This window comes from Xyrauchen texanus, chromosome 30 (genome assembly GCF_025860055.1).
Source record: "Xyrauchen texanus isolate HMW12.3.18 chromosome 30, RBS_HiC_50CHRs, whole genome shotgun sequence".
Taxonomy (NCBI): Eukaryota; Metazoa; Chordata; class Actinopteri; order Cypriniformes; family Catostomidae; genus Xyrauchen; species Xyrauchen texanus.
This window is the reverse complement of record NC_068305.1, coordinates 22,763,258-22,778,992: the sequence shown is the minus strand read 5'-3', so window position 1 is coordinate 22,778,992 and position 15,735 is coordinate 22,763,258. Positions and strand designations below refer to the sequence as shown.

Genomic DNA, 15,735 nt, shown 5'->3' with positions numbered 1-15,735 from the left:
CACTATGCTTTTGTCCCCGGAATTGAATAGTCAGCATCACTACCAGATAACCATGGACATCACCATGCACACACCTCATCTTCACCCTGTGATAAGCACCCAAAGCCTCATCTTGAACCAGACATTGATGGATGGAGGTTTGGTTGAAACCCAAATCCACCAAGGGCTGGTATGTACCCCCCTTAATACTCACAGGTATGTGGTATGTTCCTGCTTGATCGGGGGCAGCCTGTGGAGTATTGGGGACTGGGACCAATGTCCCTACCTCCATCACTGGGCACTGGTCCTGGAAATGCCTGGGCTACCCGCAGCTTCAGAAAACCAGCCCAGACTTCCCACCTGTGCCTGCGGCGATGGATTCACCGACCTGGGAGTGAGGGTGGAGTGGGCCAGGGGAAGCCAGCAGGTTTTGCAATTCCCAAAGCTGGGGAGTTGGTCTGGGAGGGGTAACTCCCCATTTCTGGGGAGGAGGAATAGGATGAGTGGAAGGTGAGGAGAGAGAGTGAGAAGAGATAGAGAAAAGAGGACCTCGGGGCTCGCCGGGTCCTGAATACGCTGTCATATGGTCCTCTGCCAGGTGGATGGCTATTTGGTGCGATGCCGGGCGATGGCACTGGACCCATCCCTCTTGGAAGCTGTTATAAACTGCTCCTATACCACCAGGTCAATCACAGCCTGACGTCGAGTTGCTCAGCCAGCAACTGCTGGTCACTGTTAGGACAAATTTTATCACTCACTCCCGCATTCGACGTGAAGTCAAAGTATCGTCAATTGTCTAGTATAGTGGTATACTTAATCTAGCAAGATGAATCAAAATAATAACATGTATAAGTATATACAGAACTTGCTTAGACAGTGCTGGTCAGTGCTCCTTCTTTTAACTGGATAAAGCAACAGTTCCATGTCTCAATTTGTGATGGATATTGTTTAATATCATCTGTATAAACTCCTAAAAATGAATGTATCCCCTGACACTTCAGCATTACACAATTCAGCTTCAAGAAGTGAATTAAAATGTAGACATCACCGTGGTGGAATTTAGCGCATCTAATATTACCCATTGAGCTCCAGGATCTTGGGTGGGGTGGTGTGTTACTGTGTTTGTGTGTATAAAGGACAGGTTTTATATTATGTTCCATTGCCTGTGGGCTCAGACTCTGTTTGCAGTGTAACCAATTCTTAGGTTACACACACTCACAAACACACATTCACTCTGCATTTACAATGACCTACTGTCCATAATATTGACACTAGTAAGGAAGTGTTCTAGGTAACATATAACAATTAAAGTATTTCTTTTCCCATCAGTATTCTTGTGCACCACAGTGGTAGTGGGGGTGTGGTTGAGTGCCAATTTGTGAATGGAGAGCAAGATCGGGAGATGGGAACAGTAAAGATCATCACCTTGAATGTCGCTAAAAGCTGTTTGTCATTGCAGTGAGAGTTGGAGGCAGATTTAAGAGCGAGCCAGATGCCAGTCAGGTAGAGAGAGAGAGAGAGAGAGAGAGAGAGCTACCACACACACACCAAGACTTTGTTAAGCTATGTGCACTGAAAAGCGTGCTTATTGAGTGAAGTGCTGAAAAGACAATTTTGTGTTATAAAATAAATACAGTTTGAGTTGGATTCCCATCTCTCGCTTCCTCCTTGCAACCCCATTACCAACTTTGATACAACCACATATCCTAAAAACAAAACAAATATTAGTGACTTATTCTTTGCTTATGAAACCCTGTGGGTTCCAAAAGTCCATCAGACCAGTTTTGTGATCTTTCCTTATGAAAGACAGATGTCTTAACAATGTCTCAGATTTAGATTTTTGTAGCAAAAATGGCATTGATGTTGGTAACTTATGTTTTTGAATTACTGTATATTTCCATGAAACAATTCATTTGAATGAATCAATTTTAAACTTTGATTTTCTGATTCTATGTACAGGTATACAGTATATATACCTTATACAGTATATACTGAATACATTACTGTGCAAAAGTCACAGATGCATTAGATATTTCACAAAAGCATTTGTCTTAAAATTGTTATTTTATATCTTCTGCTTTGGTGTGACAATAAAAAAATATATTTTAGATTTATACCTTCCTTGTGCAAATAGAATAGAATAGGTGTAGAACAAGGTGTCCTGTAACAGGTGGTATGGCCGTCACAGAGCCCGGATATCAACATCATTGAGTCAGTCTGGGATTACATGAAGAGACTAAATACATTTAGATTATTTACCTAAATACAACTATGGCAAGTTCTCCAACATGCTTAGAACATCCTGTCTGCCAACAACCTTGATAAACTGCATGCAAGTAAACCTAGGAGAAACACACACAGACACACACACACACACACACACACACACACACACACACACACACACACACACACACACACACACACACACACACACAAACACACTATCAATCACACTATCAACTATCAATATATAGAAGTATAATTTATTGTTTTTGTTTTATTGCCCAGCTCTAAACCAGCATCCCATGTAAGTTTTCTCAGTGCCTCAGGGAGACGTAGTTGTGTGGTTTTGCATTTGTGTGGATGTAAATAGAAATTTGGGTGCTGCAGAACTTGAGTGAGTTTATTGAACAAGAAAACACAAAACATTTCTTTCTGAGACCCACAACAACTAATACTGCTGTCAAGTTAGAGAGAATATTATGTATGCTAGAGTTACTATAAAAGTGGCCCTGCAAGCCATGCTATACTAATATATGAACTCTCCTCTCCTGTCCTCTCCTCTCCTCTCCTCTCCTCTCCTCTCCTCTCCGCTCCTCTCCTCTCCTCTCCTCTCCTCTCCTCTCCTCTCCTCTCCTCTCCCACACCTCATCTCTTCTCCTCTCCTCTCCTCTCTCCTCTCCTCTCCTCTCCTCTCCCCACACCTCATCTCTTCTCCTCTCCTCTCCTCTCCTCTCCTCTCCTCTCCACCTCTCCTCTCCTCTTGTGCAAGCAACCCAATTTAGTATTCAATCTACAAGTCTACATGAGAACTGTGAAACTTAGAATGGAATTTAGAGTGAAGTCTTTAATAAGCAATTCAGCATCAATTCACCTTTCAACCTCTCATTGACATGCTGAGCTTTTTTGTAGACATTTTTTCAAGAATTCCTTGACATGAGTTGGCTAAAATCCTGAATGAAATAAAAGAAATCACTCTCTCCCTGATTCCTATTATCTTGAACAGGCTTATTGTAAATGTACTGTGGATGATATTTGTTGGTGTGTGGCTTTATGCAAATCAGTCAAGTTGTGGATTATACAAAGCTGATTTAGAAATGAATCTGAATAATATTCCCCTCGTTCAACAAGTAATGACATGCAAATGTCAGGTCTTTACTATGTGCATATAAATGAGATGAGAATCCCATGTCTGTTTGAGAATAAAATGTGCTGTTTGCTTTAGATTCTTGTTTTATCTCTGTGCTTGTTTTAATATTCATATTTTACTGGATAAGTGTATTTAACTTAAGTTGAATAGTCATCTTAGGAAACCCGGTAGTTTACCAAGCTTTACTGTAATAACTCTTTTATTGTAGGACTGAATTTTTTGCAGATATTTCCTATTGGTTATAGTGGCTATGTATCATAGTCTAATATATTGCAATTTGTCTCCTGTTTTGTATAGATAGATAATTTAACTAGAATGATTTTGGATTTGGAATACATTTTGTTCCAGTTATGTTCCCTTTGCTGTGGCGTTTTTAGCTTAGAACATTTCTCTCCATAAACGCTAATTTTGTGTGGTTGACACACCAGCACAGACAGGGAAACTAGAGCAAATATTCATATTCATTCTCTTATACTGATCACTGGAATAAGAGCTCTGTTATATTTTGGGGTTGAATGAAATAACTGGGTTGAATTAAATAGCAAAAATGAATGTGTGTTTGTGTGTGTCTATTTTTGGAAGTACTTTTTGTCTCATAATTTAGATCCACTTCACACAATTCAACTTTAAGATTGAAGAGCATTACTATGTGGCAAATGCAATTAGAAGTCGCTAAAACATTGGTGGTGGTGTAATGGGCTAAAGCACATAGCATGTAATCAGAAGGTTGCTGGTTCGATCCTCACAGTCACCACCATTGTGTTCTGGAGCATGGCACTTAACTCCAGGTTTCTCCTGGGGAATTGTCCCTGTAATTAGTGCACTGTAATTTGCTTTGGATAAAAGCAACTGCCAAATGCATAAATGTAAATGTAGATAGATTTCTCTAAGACGTACGCCTCAGCACTTCTTGATGTAAAACTGATGATGATTAAATTAGTTAATGGTTAATTTATACTGCAATTGGTCAAGGAGAAGTTCCACTTTTTATTAGGAAATTCATTTAAATTTAAAGTAGTATTATATGCCTTTGTTACAGTGCATCATAAACTAATTATTACTGTAAGTAATGGGTCATTTGTTTCATGACAGTATATGATGTCTGAATATATATCTGATCTGTAATAATATAATAATATAGATATATATCTTTTTAAATAACTTGTCAGAAATAGCAAGTTACTTGAGTTAGAAATAACATATGTTAGAGTTAAGAAAATAATTCAAAGGACATTTTCTAGTAAAAAAAAAATGCTGAATCACGAACCTTCTTTCAAGACAATCTAGACTTTGCTTATCGTAAACAGAGATATCAAACTCTGAAGTCATTGGCTAAATTGTTGCACCTCCCAACTTATTTTAGTGTTTGTCCACATGAACATTTCTCACACTGGTGATCTTTGTTTACCTATAGGATCTCTGGTTTACAGTTCAGCTTGTTGGTAGAAGAAAGTTCATGTACAGGTGAGATATAATGCACTAAACTACAGGTCAGTGACAATAAGTACATTTACATGCACAGTTTTAAATTGAAAACTTGCAAGATCATGTTAATCCCTTAATATGCTTATTTTTGTCTAACGGTTATAAAATGTTAAACAGGAATAAAGGAATATTTTACCCAAAAATGAAAATTCAGTCATAATTTACTCACCCTTGAATAAATTTAAGTGCTAAACAACGCAGGTTCTCGAGTGAACATGCAACAGACTAATGAATAATGAAAAATGAATGAAAGCTGCAATGCATAACTTTGTGCTCTCTTGCAACATCTGCAATTTGCGAAAGAACACTTTACATCAGTCATTTTTCAGCACTGCCCTTCTGGCGGATGAATCTCATCATTTGAGCTTAACTGGACATCGCCTGTGTGTGATCATGACTGGTAGATATTCAGAGCAGGAGTCACAACGTGCAATATTCATGTTGATTTTATGTTATACGATTAAACATTTAGAACTGAAATATGACTTGCTTTGATGAAGATAAAATAACACTCTCATTTACATATTTTGAATGAATTTATTTTATACTTATAGTGCTTTTCTGACACTCAAAGCGCTAGAGAACTGGGGACTGTCCTCAACCACCACCAATTACCAGTATATTTTAATATGATTATTCAATTGTTTTATCTACTCTTAATGTTTGTATTGTACTACGCTTATCAATTTAAGAGGTGAAACTCACGATATGGCTGATATGAGTTCAATGGAAGACTTTGTTATTTTTATGTTATATTTTGTACAGCCTCAGTTGATAATACAAGTGAACCATAATACTACTACAGTATGTCTTTGCAATGCACACTATAACACAGTAAACATAAAACAAGTTCCCTGTCTGTCGCTCACTCGACGTTTGTTGAATGAAGTGACACTAGGGGTCTTTCTTGAAGGCCTCGGTTACTTCTGAACTTGAGAAAAGGCCAATGAGAAATTGGCAGACAAAATTTGCATGTCCCTCCCCTGGACATACGGGTATAAAAGGAGGGAATCGTGCATCTGTCCTTTCAGATTTTTGCTTCAGAGCCGGTTTTGTGTGTTCAGCAAGCTGGTGTTCCACTTCTGTTCCACTCGCCTCTAAGAGCATTGCAGTCCACACGCCTGAGCGCTTTGACGGCATTTCCTTAAAGAGCAAATAGACCTGTAAAAGAGTATATTTGCTCTAAAAGAATATACAAATTGGCGTTGAAAGTCTTTTTAAAGACGAGTCTTTTTAAAGACGTCTTTCCGCAGGTGGACCTGTTTGCTTCCCAAGAGACCTCCCACTGCCCGCTCTGGTACTCCCTAACAGAGTCTTCCCTAGGAACAGATGCACTGTCACACAGCTGGCCCAGGGGGCTGCGCAAATGCACATTTACCCCAATGAGCCTACATGCACAGGTGCAGTGCAAGGCCAGGGAGGAAAAGGAACATGTCACCCTAGTGGCCCCCTATTGGCGCACTCTGACTTGGTTCTCGGATCTTATTCTCCTCGCGACAGAACCTCCCTGGCAGATTCCCCCGAGAAGGGACCTTCTTTCTCATGGACGGGGCACCCTCTGGCATCCACACCCAGACTTCTGGAACCTCCATGTCTGGCCCTTGGACGGGGTGCGGAAGATCCATGTGGCCTACCACCTGCTGTCGTAGACATGATCAACCAAGCCAGAGCTCCCTCTACCAGGCAGCTTCACACCCAAAATTGTGGCTTGTTCACGATTTGGTGTTCTTCCCGATCTGAAGACCCGCAGAGATGCGCAGTCGGGTCAGTGCTCTCATGTCTGCAGGAGAGGCTGGAGGGGAGGCCCCCCTCCACCTTGAAGGTCTATGTAGCCGCCATGTCGGCTCACCACAATGCAGTGGACAGCAAGTCCTTAGGGAAGCACGACCTGATCATCAGGTTCCTTAGAGGCGCCTGGAGGCTGAACCCTCCCAGGCCATGCCTGTTTTCCTAATGGGATCTCTCCATGGTCCTTTTCTGGCTTCAGAGACCCCCCTTCGAGGCACTAGAGTCAGTCGAGCTTATTTCCCGTATTTTCTCAAGTCCGAGCACGTAGAACTCAGTAATGTGGAATGGCTGACTGGGTGTTCCGCTTGCACATAGTGCCCTTCCCCTCCACTGAGACGATCATGTGCACTCTTTCTCCCAGGAGAGTCCACTAAACTCACGCTCCCTGGATGTCTTTGCTCCCTAGCCCTCTGGTCCGTGAATTCAGCTGAGGAATTCCCGACCAGACCCACTAAAGGTGCGTACACACTTCCAGCGACTTTGTCGCTGCAGGTCGCCAGTGGCTGGTGGTGAAGTCGCTAGTGGGTGTTCCCACTACTGGTTGCCTAGTAACGTTTATAAATGACATTCACGGATGTCATTCCATTGCTGTTGACAGCGAATCTCTTTTCTTGCCACTAAAAACAAACATTTTGGAGGGAAAAGACTAAATATAAATGGAATCAGTACATAAAATGCCTTATATCAAAGATGAATGAGAAACAAGGCATGCTGTTTGCCATATCGGCTGTTTATCTGCGGCGAAAATGCAAATGTCGGTCTGTCTGGGTCCATAAAATCCCCGTGATCTCAGATACACCTTTCCACGCAGTATTTTTCTTAAAAATGTCCTTGTACGTGGGAAGAGACATATCATAGAGCACTGGAAAATTTCTAACAGCAAGAATTAGCCTTTCATCCATCTTTCCGTTTCTGCAGGAGCTGAGAGAGAGAGAAGGATCACGTGAGCTCTCCCGTCTTCTCTCCTATTGGCTGTCGCTTCCGTTAGTCGCTCTTCATTTGAATAAAGTTGAACTTGTCTCAACTTTGTCGCGTCGCTGGACACGCCCACATCTAGTCGCCAATGGTCGCGACAGCTCGTGTCGCCGGAAGTCGCTGTGCTTGCATTGAAAATGAATGGTATGGAGTTGCTGTCGCGTGCGATGTCGCTGGCAGTGTGCACGCACCTTAAGGGTACTAACTACCCTGTACTGGAATAGGTGCTCCACAGGGTTTGGCCATCACGGATGAATCCCCCCTTTGGGTTTGGCCATCACAGATTAATCCCCCCTTTGTGTATTTTCTACGGTCCCCCAGCTGGCGGACCTGCGTCTCCCTTGGGCAGTCCCCTCTGTCCCCCGGTCACTGTGTTTGTAGCAACTCCTCCCTCGCTACGTAGGATCTACCACCACACCACTTCCACATGTGGCCTGAAAACCTATGTGACGTATTTGGAAAAGAACGCCTTTCCCGATGTGTGTTATAGCGTTAAATGGCCTTGCAACCCCCCCCTCACACAGCCTGCTGCCTTGGCATGCAACTGCCTGCCCACACCAGCATCAGCAGTTCACGTACACGGTTCAGTGCATGGCGTGATTGAATAGGGACCCCTAGTGTCGCTTCATTCGACACAACAACATACAGGGAACGTCTAGGTTACTATTGTACCTTCTTTCCCTGATAGAGGAAACGAGACGTTGTCCCCTGGCCACAACGCTGAACCGAGCCACTGTTACGGCTGAACCTTATTCTTGGCCCCTCAGTGAAAAACCTGAATGGACAGATGCACAATTCCCTCCTTTTATATCCGTATGTCCGTGTGAGGGACAAGCAAATTCTGTCTGCCAATTTCTCATTGGCCTTTTCTCAAGTTCTTCAGGTAACCGAGGCCTTCAAGAAAGACCCCTTGCGTCGCTTCATTCGACACAATGGCTCGTTCCCTCAATCAGGGAATGAAGATTACAATAGCAACCTAGTTGGATTCAGTAATGATGGGGATAAAATATACTTTATTAAACATAGACATAATATGCTTAATTATGCAATATAAAAATTACAAGTTAATTTCAGAAGTCATACATGTTAGTAAACATGTTACAGAAAATTCACCGGACAGCGTAGATACATCGCGACATGTTAACACATGAGTAATATTTGATTCATAAAATCATGACAACCAATATATGCTTCAACAACCCTACCAGAAAACATATCCAAGCATCATAGCACGTAAACACCATTGCTAAACGGATAACATATATACATCCATCCAGATTGCTGCAATGTTGTCCTGAACGGAATGAGTGTGACTGACTGAACTGAAAGCCATAGATTCCCTAGCCAAAACACGTGACAGCCGGTTCCTCTTTTCTGTCTTTATGGACATGACATTATGACGCAAGGCGAATGACATAAGCCAGAGATTTCATGCCAAATCTGACCTGACAGCTCAAACTACATATATTTTTATAGGCTTACCTATAAAAAACATATAGGCTTTTTATAGACCATGCAATGTGCAAAAGCCTAGAACTGTGTAGTGCTGCTATTGTGTTTGCAAATAGAGCACATACTCAGAGTGCATGCAGACACAGACTCTCTCGAGCGCACTTTCCTCTCTTGCGAGTAGCGCTGGGCAGTTTGCGATCATTCAACAAAGGTTGATTCATTTAGATGTTTCAAAACGATTCACAGCCACAGACATCAAAACGTTAGAAGAGGGAAGGCATTGGAGAGTGCGCTTATTGTCTCTGATTGCCTCTTTTTTGATTGCTGTCTGACACTATGCATGCACATGATTGCCAACCAAATGAAAGGAGCCTGATTATTTTGATCAAACGAAAGAGGTACGAAGCGTTATCACTTATAGCCATCTGAATTCTGTAACATCATACCTAACAACACTGCTCAGCACCAGATGTGTGTGTGTGTGTGCATTGGCACTGAATGAAAAAGAGAAAATGTGATTAACCCAAGGGCAGTGAAATTATTAAAAGCTCTTTGTTTTACATAAAAATACTACTATAGTTATTGTATCTGTGTTTAATAAACTAAGTATTTTTAAAGTTTCATTATCGCTTAACCAATAAAATACACTTCATAAAAAGCAGCTATTTTAATGTTATGATACCTTGCTAATCAATGGTGTCCTGTATTTTGATATTAATAGTGAAGTTATGCTCCATGTGAGTATCAAAAAGAAAGTATCGGTATTCATACTCATTTTCTTAAAACGTTATCTGTGCATCTCAAGTATGATTTATATTTGAATGAAATATTTGAATAAAATGTTCATATGAAAATTCCAGTTGAAATCACATGACACATACAGATGCATTGATGATCCACCTCAGAGTTCATTGTATAGAAATATATTTTAGACTTAATTGGCCAATTTAGCACACAGAAAATTTCTCAAATTGGTGCATTCTGGAATAATTGTTAAAAATGTTTACGTATTAGGTTTGGGAGTGGCATATTTTGAGTTTTGCTATTGGGATAGATTTTGGGCTATTTTTATAGGCTATTAGGCTAGTTGTGATTGGCTATTAGGCTAGTTTTGATTGGCTATTGGGCTGGTTTTGTAACAGAGACCTGGCAATCCTGCCTGATGTAATCTCCTCATGTACATATTCACGGTTTTCTTGTGTCATCAGGTTTCGCTAATGAGCTACTTTTTGATAATTATCAGTGCATTGCTGTACATTAAAACACATCCATTTACACTTTTCTGGATCTCCCCCCTTAACTGCAGCTCACAAATTTTCCAGCAAATGTTTAGATTGAGCTTGAAACACTTCAGCTTTAATTAAGTTGAGCTTGTGTTTGTTCAGTTGGCCCATGGAGCACTGACTTAATTCAGCTGTGAGACACAGGGCTAGTTTCCCAGAAAGAGCTTTAGAGCGAAGACAGGGAGGTATACACACGTGTGCACAAACACTCACACTGCATTAAGTGAAAAAGCTATGGCACAATCAATATCACCGATGTGTGTGTGAATGTGTGATGCTGTGCAGGCTGTGTGGCATGCTGCATGTGCATGACGAGGAAGATGAATGGAAACAATTAACAAAATTACAGTGTCAAGAGAGGCTAAGAGAGATCCCTTTGTCCATTTTTTTTAAAAGCACTCCTTTTCCATTCTTAATACTCTCTAATTGTTCTCTTCCTATAAGAATGTGTCCTCTGTAGCTCCTAAAGGTTTGTAAAACCTCAACTTTCTAATTCAACATGATCAAACGGAAGGTCAGCATGTTGATTCAGAGAGTTCCAGTACCCTAGGATCGGCCACATTATGCCGACTCACTGACAAGCACCATCTCCATCAGACATTTTGCCTTGGCTCCAACGTTTTTACCTGGTCTTGTGGAACGAACTCACTTTTAGCACCCCTCCATGGACATTACAGCCGGAAAATGGAGCTCACACATGCCCATACTCCCAACAACACTTACCGCTTTGGACACTGTGGATAGTGATTCAAATTTCGATAAGCACAGATTGATTTTAGCTACATCTGATTTCACAGTGAGATCACTCTGAACTCCTTACCTACCTAATCTCTCTCTCTCTCTCTCTCTCTCTCTCTCTCTCTCTCTCTCTCTGTGTGTGTGTGTTTCTACAGATGAGTATTAGCTAGCCAGTCGAGCAGAGGGTCACTCACATCCCACCTGCAGTCATGAATGGTAAGAACACAGTTCTTTATGTGTTTGTGTGGCAAGGTCATGCATTTTCTTTTAAAGGAGCAAGGAGGTCATTGCATCCTTCTCTCTCTCTCTCTCTCTCTCTCTCTCTCTCTCTCTCTCCCTCTCCCTCTCGCTCTCTCTCTCTGTCTCTCTCTCTGCTTTAATTTTTTATGTGTGGAAAATAATTCAGCTGACAGCTCATTTCGCTTTTGTGCTGAATTTGATCAGAACAGCATCGCACAGTATAAGAAGGACGTGAAAGGTTCTGGTGTTGTAGAGTGTTATTGAGCTCAGATTATATAACGAATAGTTCCCCTTCTGTCACTCACTCGATGTTGTGTTGATGAAGTGACACTAGGGGTTGATCTCGAGAGCCTAAAACATCTTCAGATCTTTGAGAAAAGGCCAACTTACGGGTATAAAAGGGAGGCCAGCGTGCAAGTTCATTCAGATTTCTTCTTCGGAGCCGAGCGGTCGCACTACAGCAAGCTGATGTTGTCTGCTCACTCATTCACCGTCCCTCTCAAGAGCGTTGTTGTTGGATTTACGGTGCTTTCCAGCAGTCTCTCTCCACTCTGCACTCTGCTGCAGACTACAACCCTGGGCACTTAGACAGCGCTTCTGAAAGACTTTATTTTCTCTAAAAGTGTGTGCACAGTCACGCCTTTTAAAGATTTCATTCCGTCTCTGTGCATTTCCTGGATGTGGTCATTACCTCTCCGCCTCTGACGGTCACGAACACTGCCACACCGTGTGGCTCTAACGCCCGCAGCTCGGCGCCATTTCAGCCCTTGGACCGACCTTACGTTCTTGCAGGCAGGAGTCCCTATACAGAAAGTGTCCAGGCACGTCATATTACGACGGATGCCTCCAAGACCAGCTAGGGCACCAAGGTGGTTAACGCTCCCGTCTCATGTCACAACTCACCCGCCGGCACCTCCTCTGGAATCACCGGTGGCTCAGGTTGCTGCATGCCACGTGCAACATCACAGCAGATGCTCTGCCATGACAGGTAATGCTCAGAAGTGAGTGGAGACTCCCCCCTCAGGTGGTCCAGCTGATTTGGAATCGATTCGGCAGGGCACAGGTAGACCTTTTTGCCTCCCAAGAATCTTCCCACTGCCCACTCTGGTATGCCTTGACAGGGACTCCCCTCGGCACAGATGCGCTGGCACACAGCTGGACCTGAGGGCTGCGCAAATATGCGTTCCCCCCAGTGAGCTTGCTTGCATAGGTTTTGTGCAAGGTCAGGGAGGATGAGGAGCAGGTCACCCTCGTGGCTCCGTACTGGCCCACTCAGACCTGGTTCTCAGACCTCACACTCCTCGCGACAGCTTCTACCTAGCGAGTTCCCCTGAGGAAGGACCTTCTTTCTCAGGGACGGGGCACCCTCTGGCACCCATGCCCAGACCTCTGGAATCTCCATGTCTGGTCCCTGGACAGGACGCAGCAGATCTAACGGGTCTACCACCTGCTGTGGTTAACATGATCACTCAGGCCAGAGCCCCTTCTACAAGGTAGCTCTACTCCCGTATCTTTGCTAAGTGGTGTTCTTCCTGGAATGAAGACCCCCAAAGCTGCGCAGTCGGGTCAGTGCTTGCCTTCCTGCAACAGAAGTTGGATGGGCAGCTGTCCCCTCCACTCTCAAGGTCTACGTAACTACCATAGCAGCACACCACGACGTGGTTCAAGGTAAGTCCCTTTGTAATCATGACCTGGTCATCAGGTTCCTGAGAGGCGCCAGGAGGCTGAACCCTCCTAGACCTCGCCTCTTTCTCTCATGGGACCTTTTTGTGGTCCTCTCGTGCCTACGGAGAGCCGTAAAGTAATAAACTTTACTGTTTATTAAACAGTGTCTTTTATATTGCTCTTCTTGCTATCACTTTATGAAAGTCAAAAGCCCCCGAGATTTTTTCATGTGCAAGGGTGTTTTTATCTTAAGCACAACAGGAAGCATAATGCTTAAACTCTCTTTAAAATAAATGTAATGCATGACCTTCTGTGTGTTATTACATTAATACATGAATTAGTGAAAAAGTAATTGTCAGAATTCCCACATTGTCTAGATGCAGAACAATGTTTGTACAGAACACGCCCAGCAAAATTTGCAAATGACTACTTCCCTAATTATTTAGGAATAGGTCAAATATTTGCTAAAACACCACAAAAGATTCTGAAAGGTTTTATGAATATTTTCAACACTTTGTTGAACACCCTTACACAAAGTTGTGGTACTGACTACTAAGTGATTGAAAAATATCAATACTCCATGGTACATGGTACTACAAGCTACACTGTCAGTAGGGTTTCCACTTGTTCCCGTAAAATACAGGATCACCCCGTATTTAAAGATGAAATGACGCATCCCGTATCGATTCAATATGGGACGCAATATGTCCCATATTGAATCTGGTCAGATAGCGTCACACTATAGATCATTAATTTAACATTGATATAAATTGGAAATTTTGCCTATGGTCTGCTGTCTGAAAAGTCCACACATTGTACTATAACTGTGGATTATATTATATTATTGAAAAACAAAATGTTAAATGTTCATTAAGATGTACAAAATGACACAGACCTGTGTATAGTTTTATTAAAAAAATCATACCATTGCACAATTTATATTTATTGGGTAGAAAGTGTGTGTGTTTGATGTCTTTGGTTTGTTTTATGTTGCCTTGAAGTAAAGCTTCAAAAATGTTTCACTGTTAAGCTTACTTTTACAGCCATTACATCTCTTACTTTAAGAAATCAAGAATTGCCCATTTGCTGAATGCAGCATCAGAAAGGTGGCAAAATTGAGATTGCAGGTTTGAACCTTTGAATGTAAATTAATCCAAAAAGACAAAATAATCTCAAATAAATGCTAATCATAAAATGTTGTGCAGAATTTAGGCAGGGGTTTTAAAACTGTATAGGCTGAGGTATGCATTTCCAGATGCATTTCTTGTTGATGTTTCGTGTGTATATACTGTATGTGTCCTTATTTTGTGTCTGTGTGTACTCCATTCACCTTTGTATGGGCATGTGTTTGTTACTAGCCTATGTGGTTGCTAATCGTCTTAGCGCTGTTTGGAAAGGGTTGCCTGTTCACAGTTTAATCAACCTGTAAGTGCACAACAGAGAAATAAATATGTTTCCGTAAAAAATTGTGTGTCAGTTGGTATTTTAATCGTTATTTGCTGTTGATTCTGTATTATGTTCATTTGAGCTGAAAAAGCTCCTTTACATTCCTTAAAAAGCATACCTGCCTTTTCAAAACCAAAAAAATAAATAAAAAATTGCACTTAACGCTTAAATGGGGAAACATTTGAATTAGTAATAAACCTTAAGAATGTGTTTCACTGTGTGTGGCCTGTAGAGATTACATTTTCCCAAAGGAGCACCTGAATACTTCAGAAGCACCTGAAGACTCTCTGATTCCCACAAGACTAACTCTGTTGCCATGATTCATTGTTAGGGGACCTGATTGTGGAACTGTGTGACCTTCAATACAATGTTAAAAGTGGAAATGTGCAGATGTTATAATGGTTGGTGCTATTTTATGATTTTCATCAGAACTGCATAGAAGGTAGCTACTGACATACAGTATATCAAATCTGTTGTCTAACAGGGACTTGGGTTAGAATTCTGCAAATTTATTTGCTGGTAATTTCATTCTAGATTCAAAATGTTTTTCTGCAAATCAGCTTACAAAGCATCTGATTGTCAGTAACTATGCCAACATTGAAACTGAGAAAGAAAGTGTGGATTTTGTAGTTACTGCAATTTGTCTCTAAATCTGATCTTATATTGAGCCAGACCTGTGCTGAAAGCCTTCATGTGTGTCCATGTTTGAGGATTAGAAAATATGGTCTACTTGAGGACGTCTTGTTATGTTTGACTTTTGGATGACATGTTTACAATACTCTCTGATCAACTCTGCAAGGAAAGCGAAACAATAATAAAAGATAAAAACATGGATGCTAATGAGTTAGTATCAGTTCACTGAAGCAAATATCTTTGACTTGAATAAAACCAGTTAATTTATTCATTACTACATTAAGGCAATTTTTTCTGGCTGCAAAACATCAGTGTTGTTTCTAAATTTTTCATGGTCATACAAATAGTTTATTTTTGTTATAAAATGAGATGGGGTTGTTTTTTTTTAATGAATGGGCTAAATTTGTAAAGAAAGTGTTTAGGTCCATTGCTCAAATCAACTGCTGTCTCTACCCTTTAGATCAGTGCAATAATGCACCAGCAGGTATGAAAATGCATGTTTTCAGCACTCTGTATGAAAGCTGTGTTGAAAATGTCCTACATTAAGCATGTTGTTTAAAATGCAGGTCGTTATTGGCCACTTAAATCTTTGATTGATTTTTGCATGTTGCCTATAAAAAGAAGTAATTAATTAAAATAATTAATAATAATAACAACGAAGGCCCAAATCATCCCAAT

At 41.3% G+C, this 15,735-nt stretch overlaps 1 protein-coding gene across 4 annotated transcripts in view; it reads left to right on the top strand.

Moving 5' to 3' along the window:
• LOC127624352 (intersectin-2-like) overlaps nucleotides 1–15,735 on the top strand; it is a 60,411-nt gene that overhangs the window by 9,507 nt on the left and 35,169 nt on the right. For 3 of the 4 annotated variants that reach the window (XM_052099144.1, XM_052099147.1, XM_052099145.1), the window contains exon 2: nucleotides 11,229–11,289. The exons of the other annotated variant lie outside the window; for it this stretch is intronic. In XM_052099144.1, coding sequence (XP_051955104.1) covers nucleotides 11,283–11,289 — 7 coding nt within the window. In that variant the 5' untranslated portion in view covers nucleotides 11,229–11,282. The remainder of the gene's footprint in view (nucleotides 1–11,228; nucleotides 11,290–15,735) is intronic. 4 annotated transcript variants of the gene reach the window in all.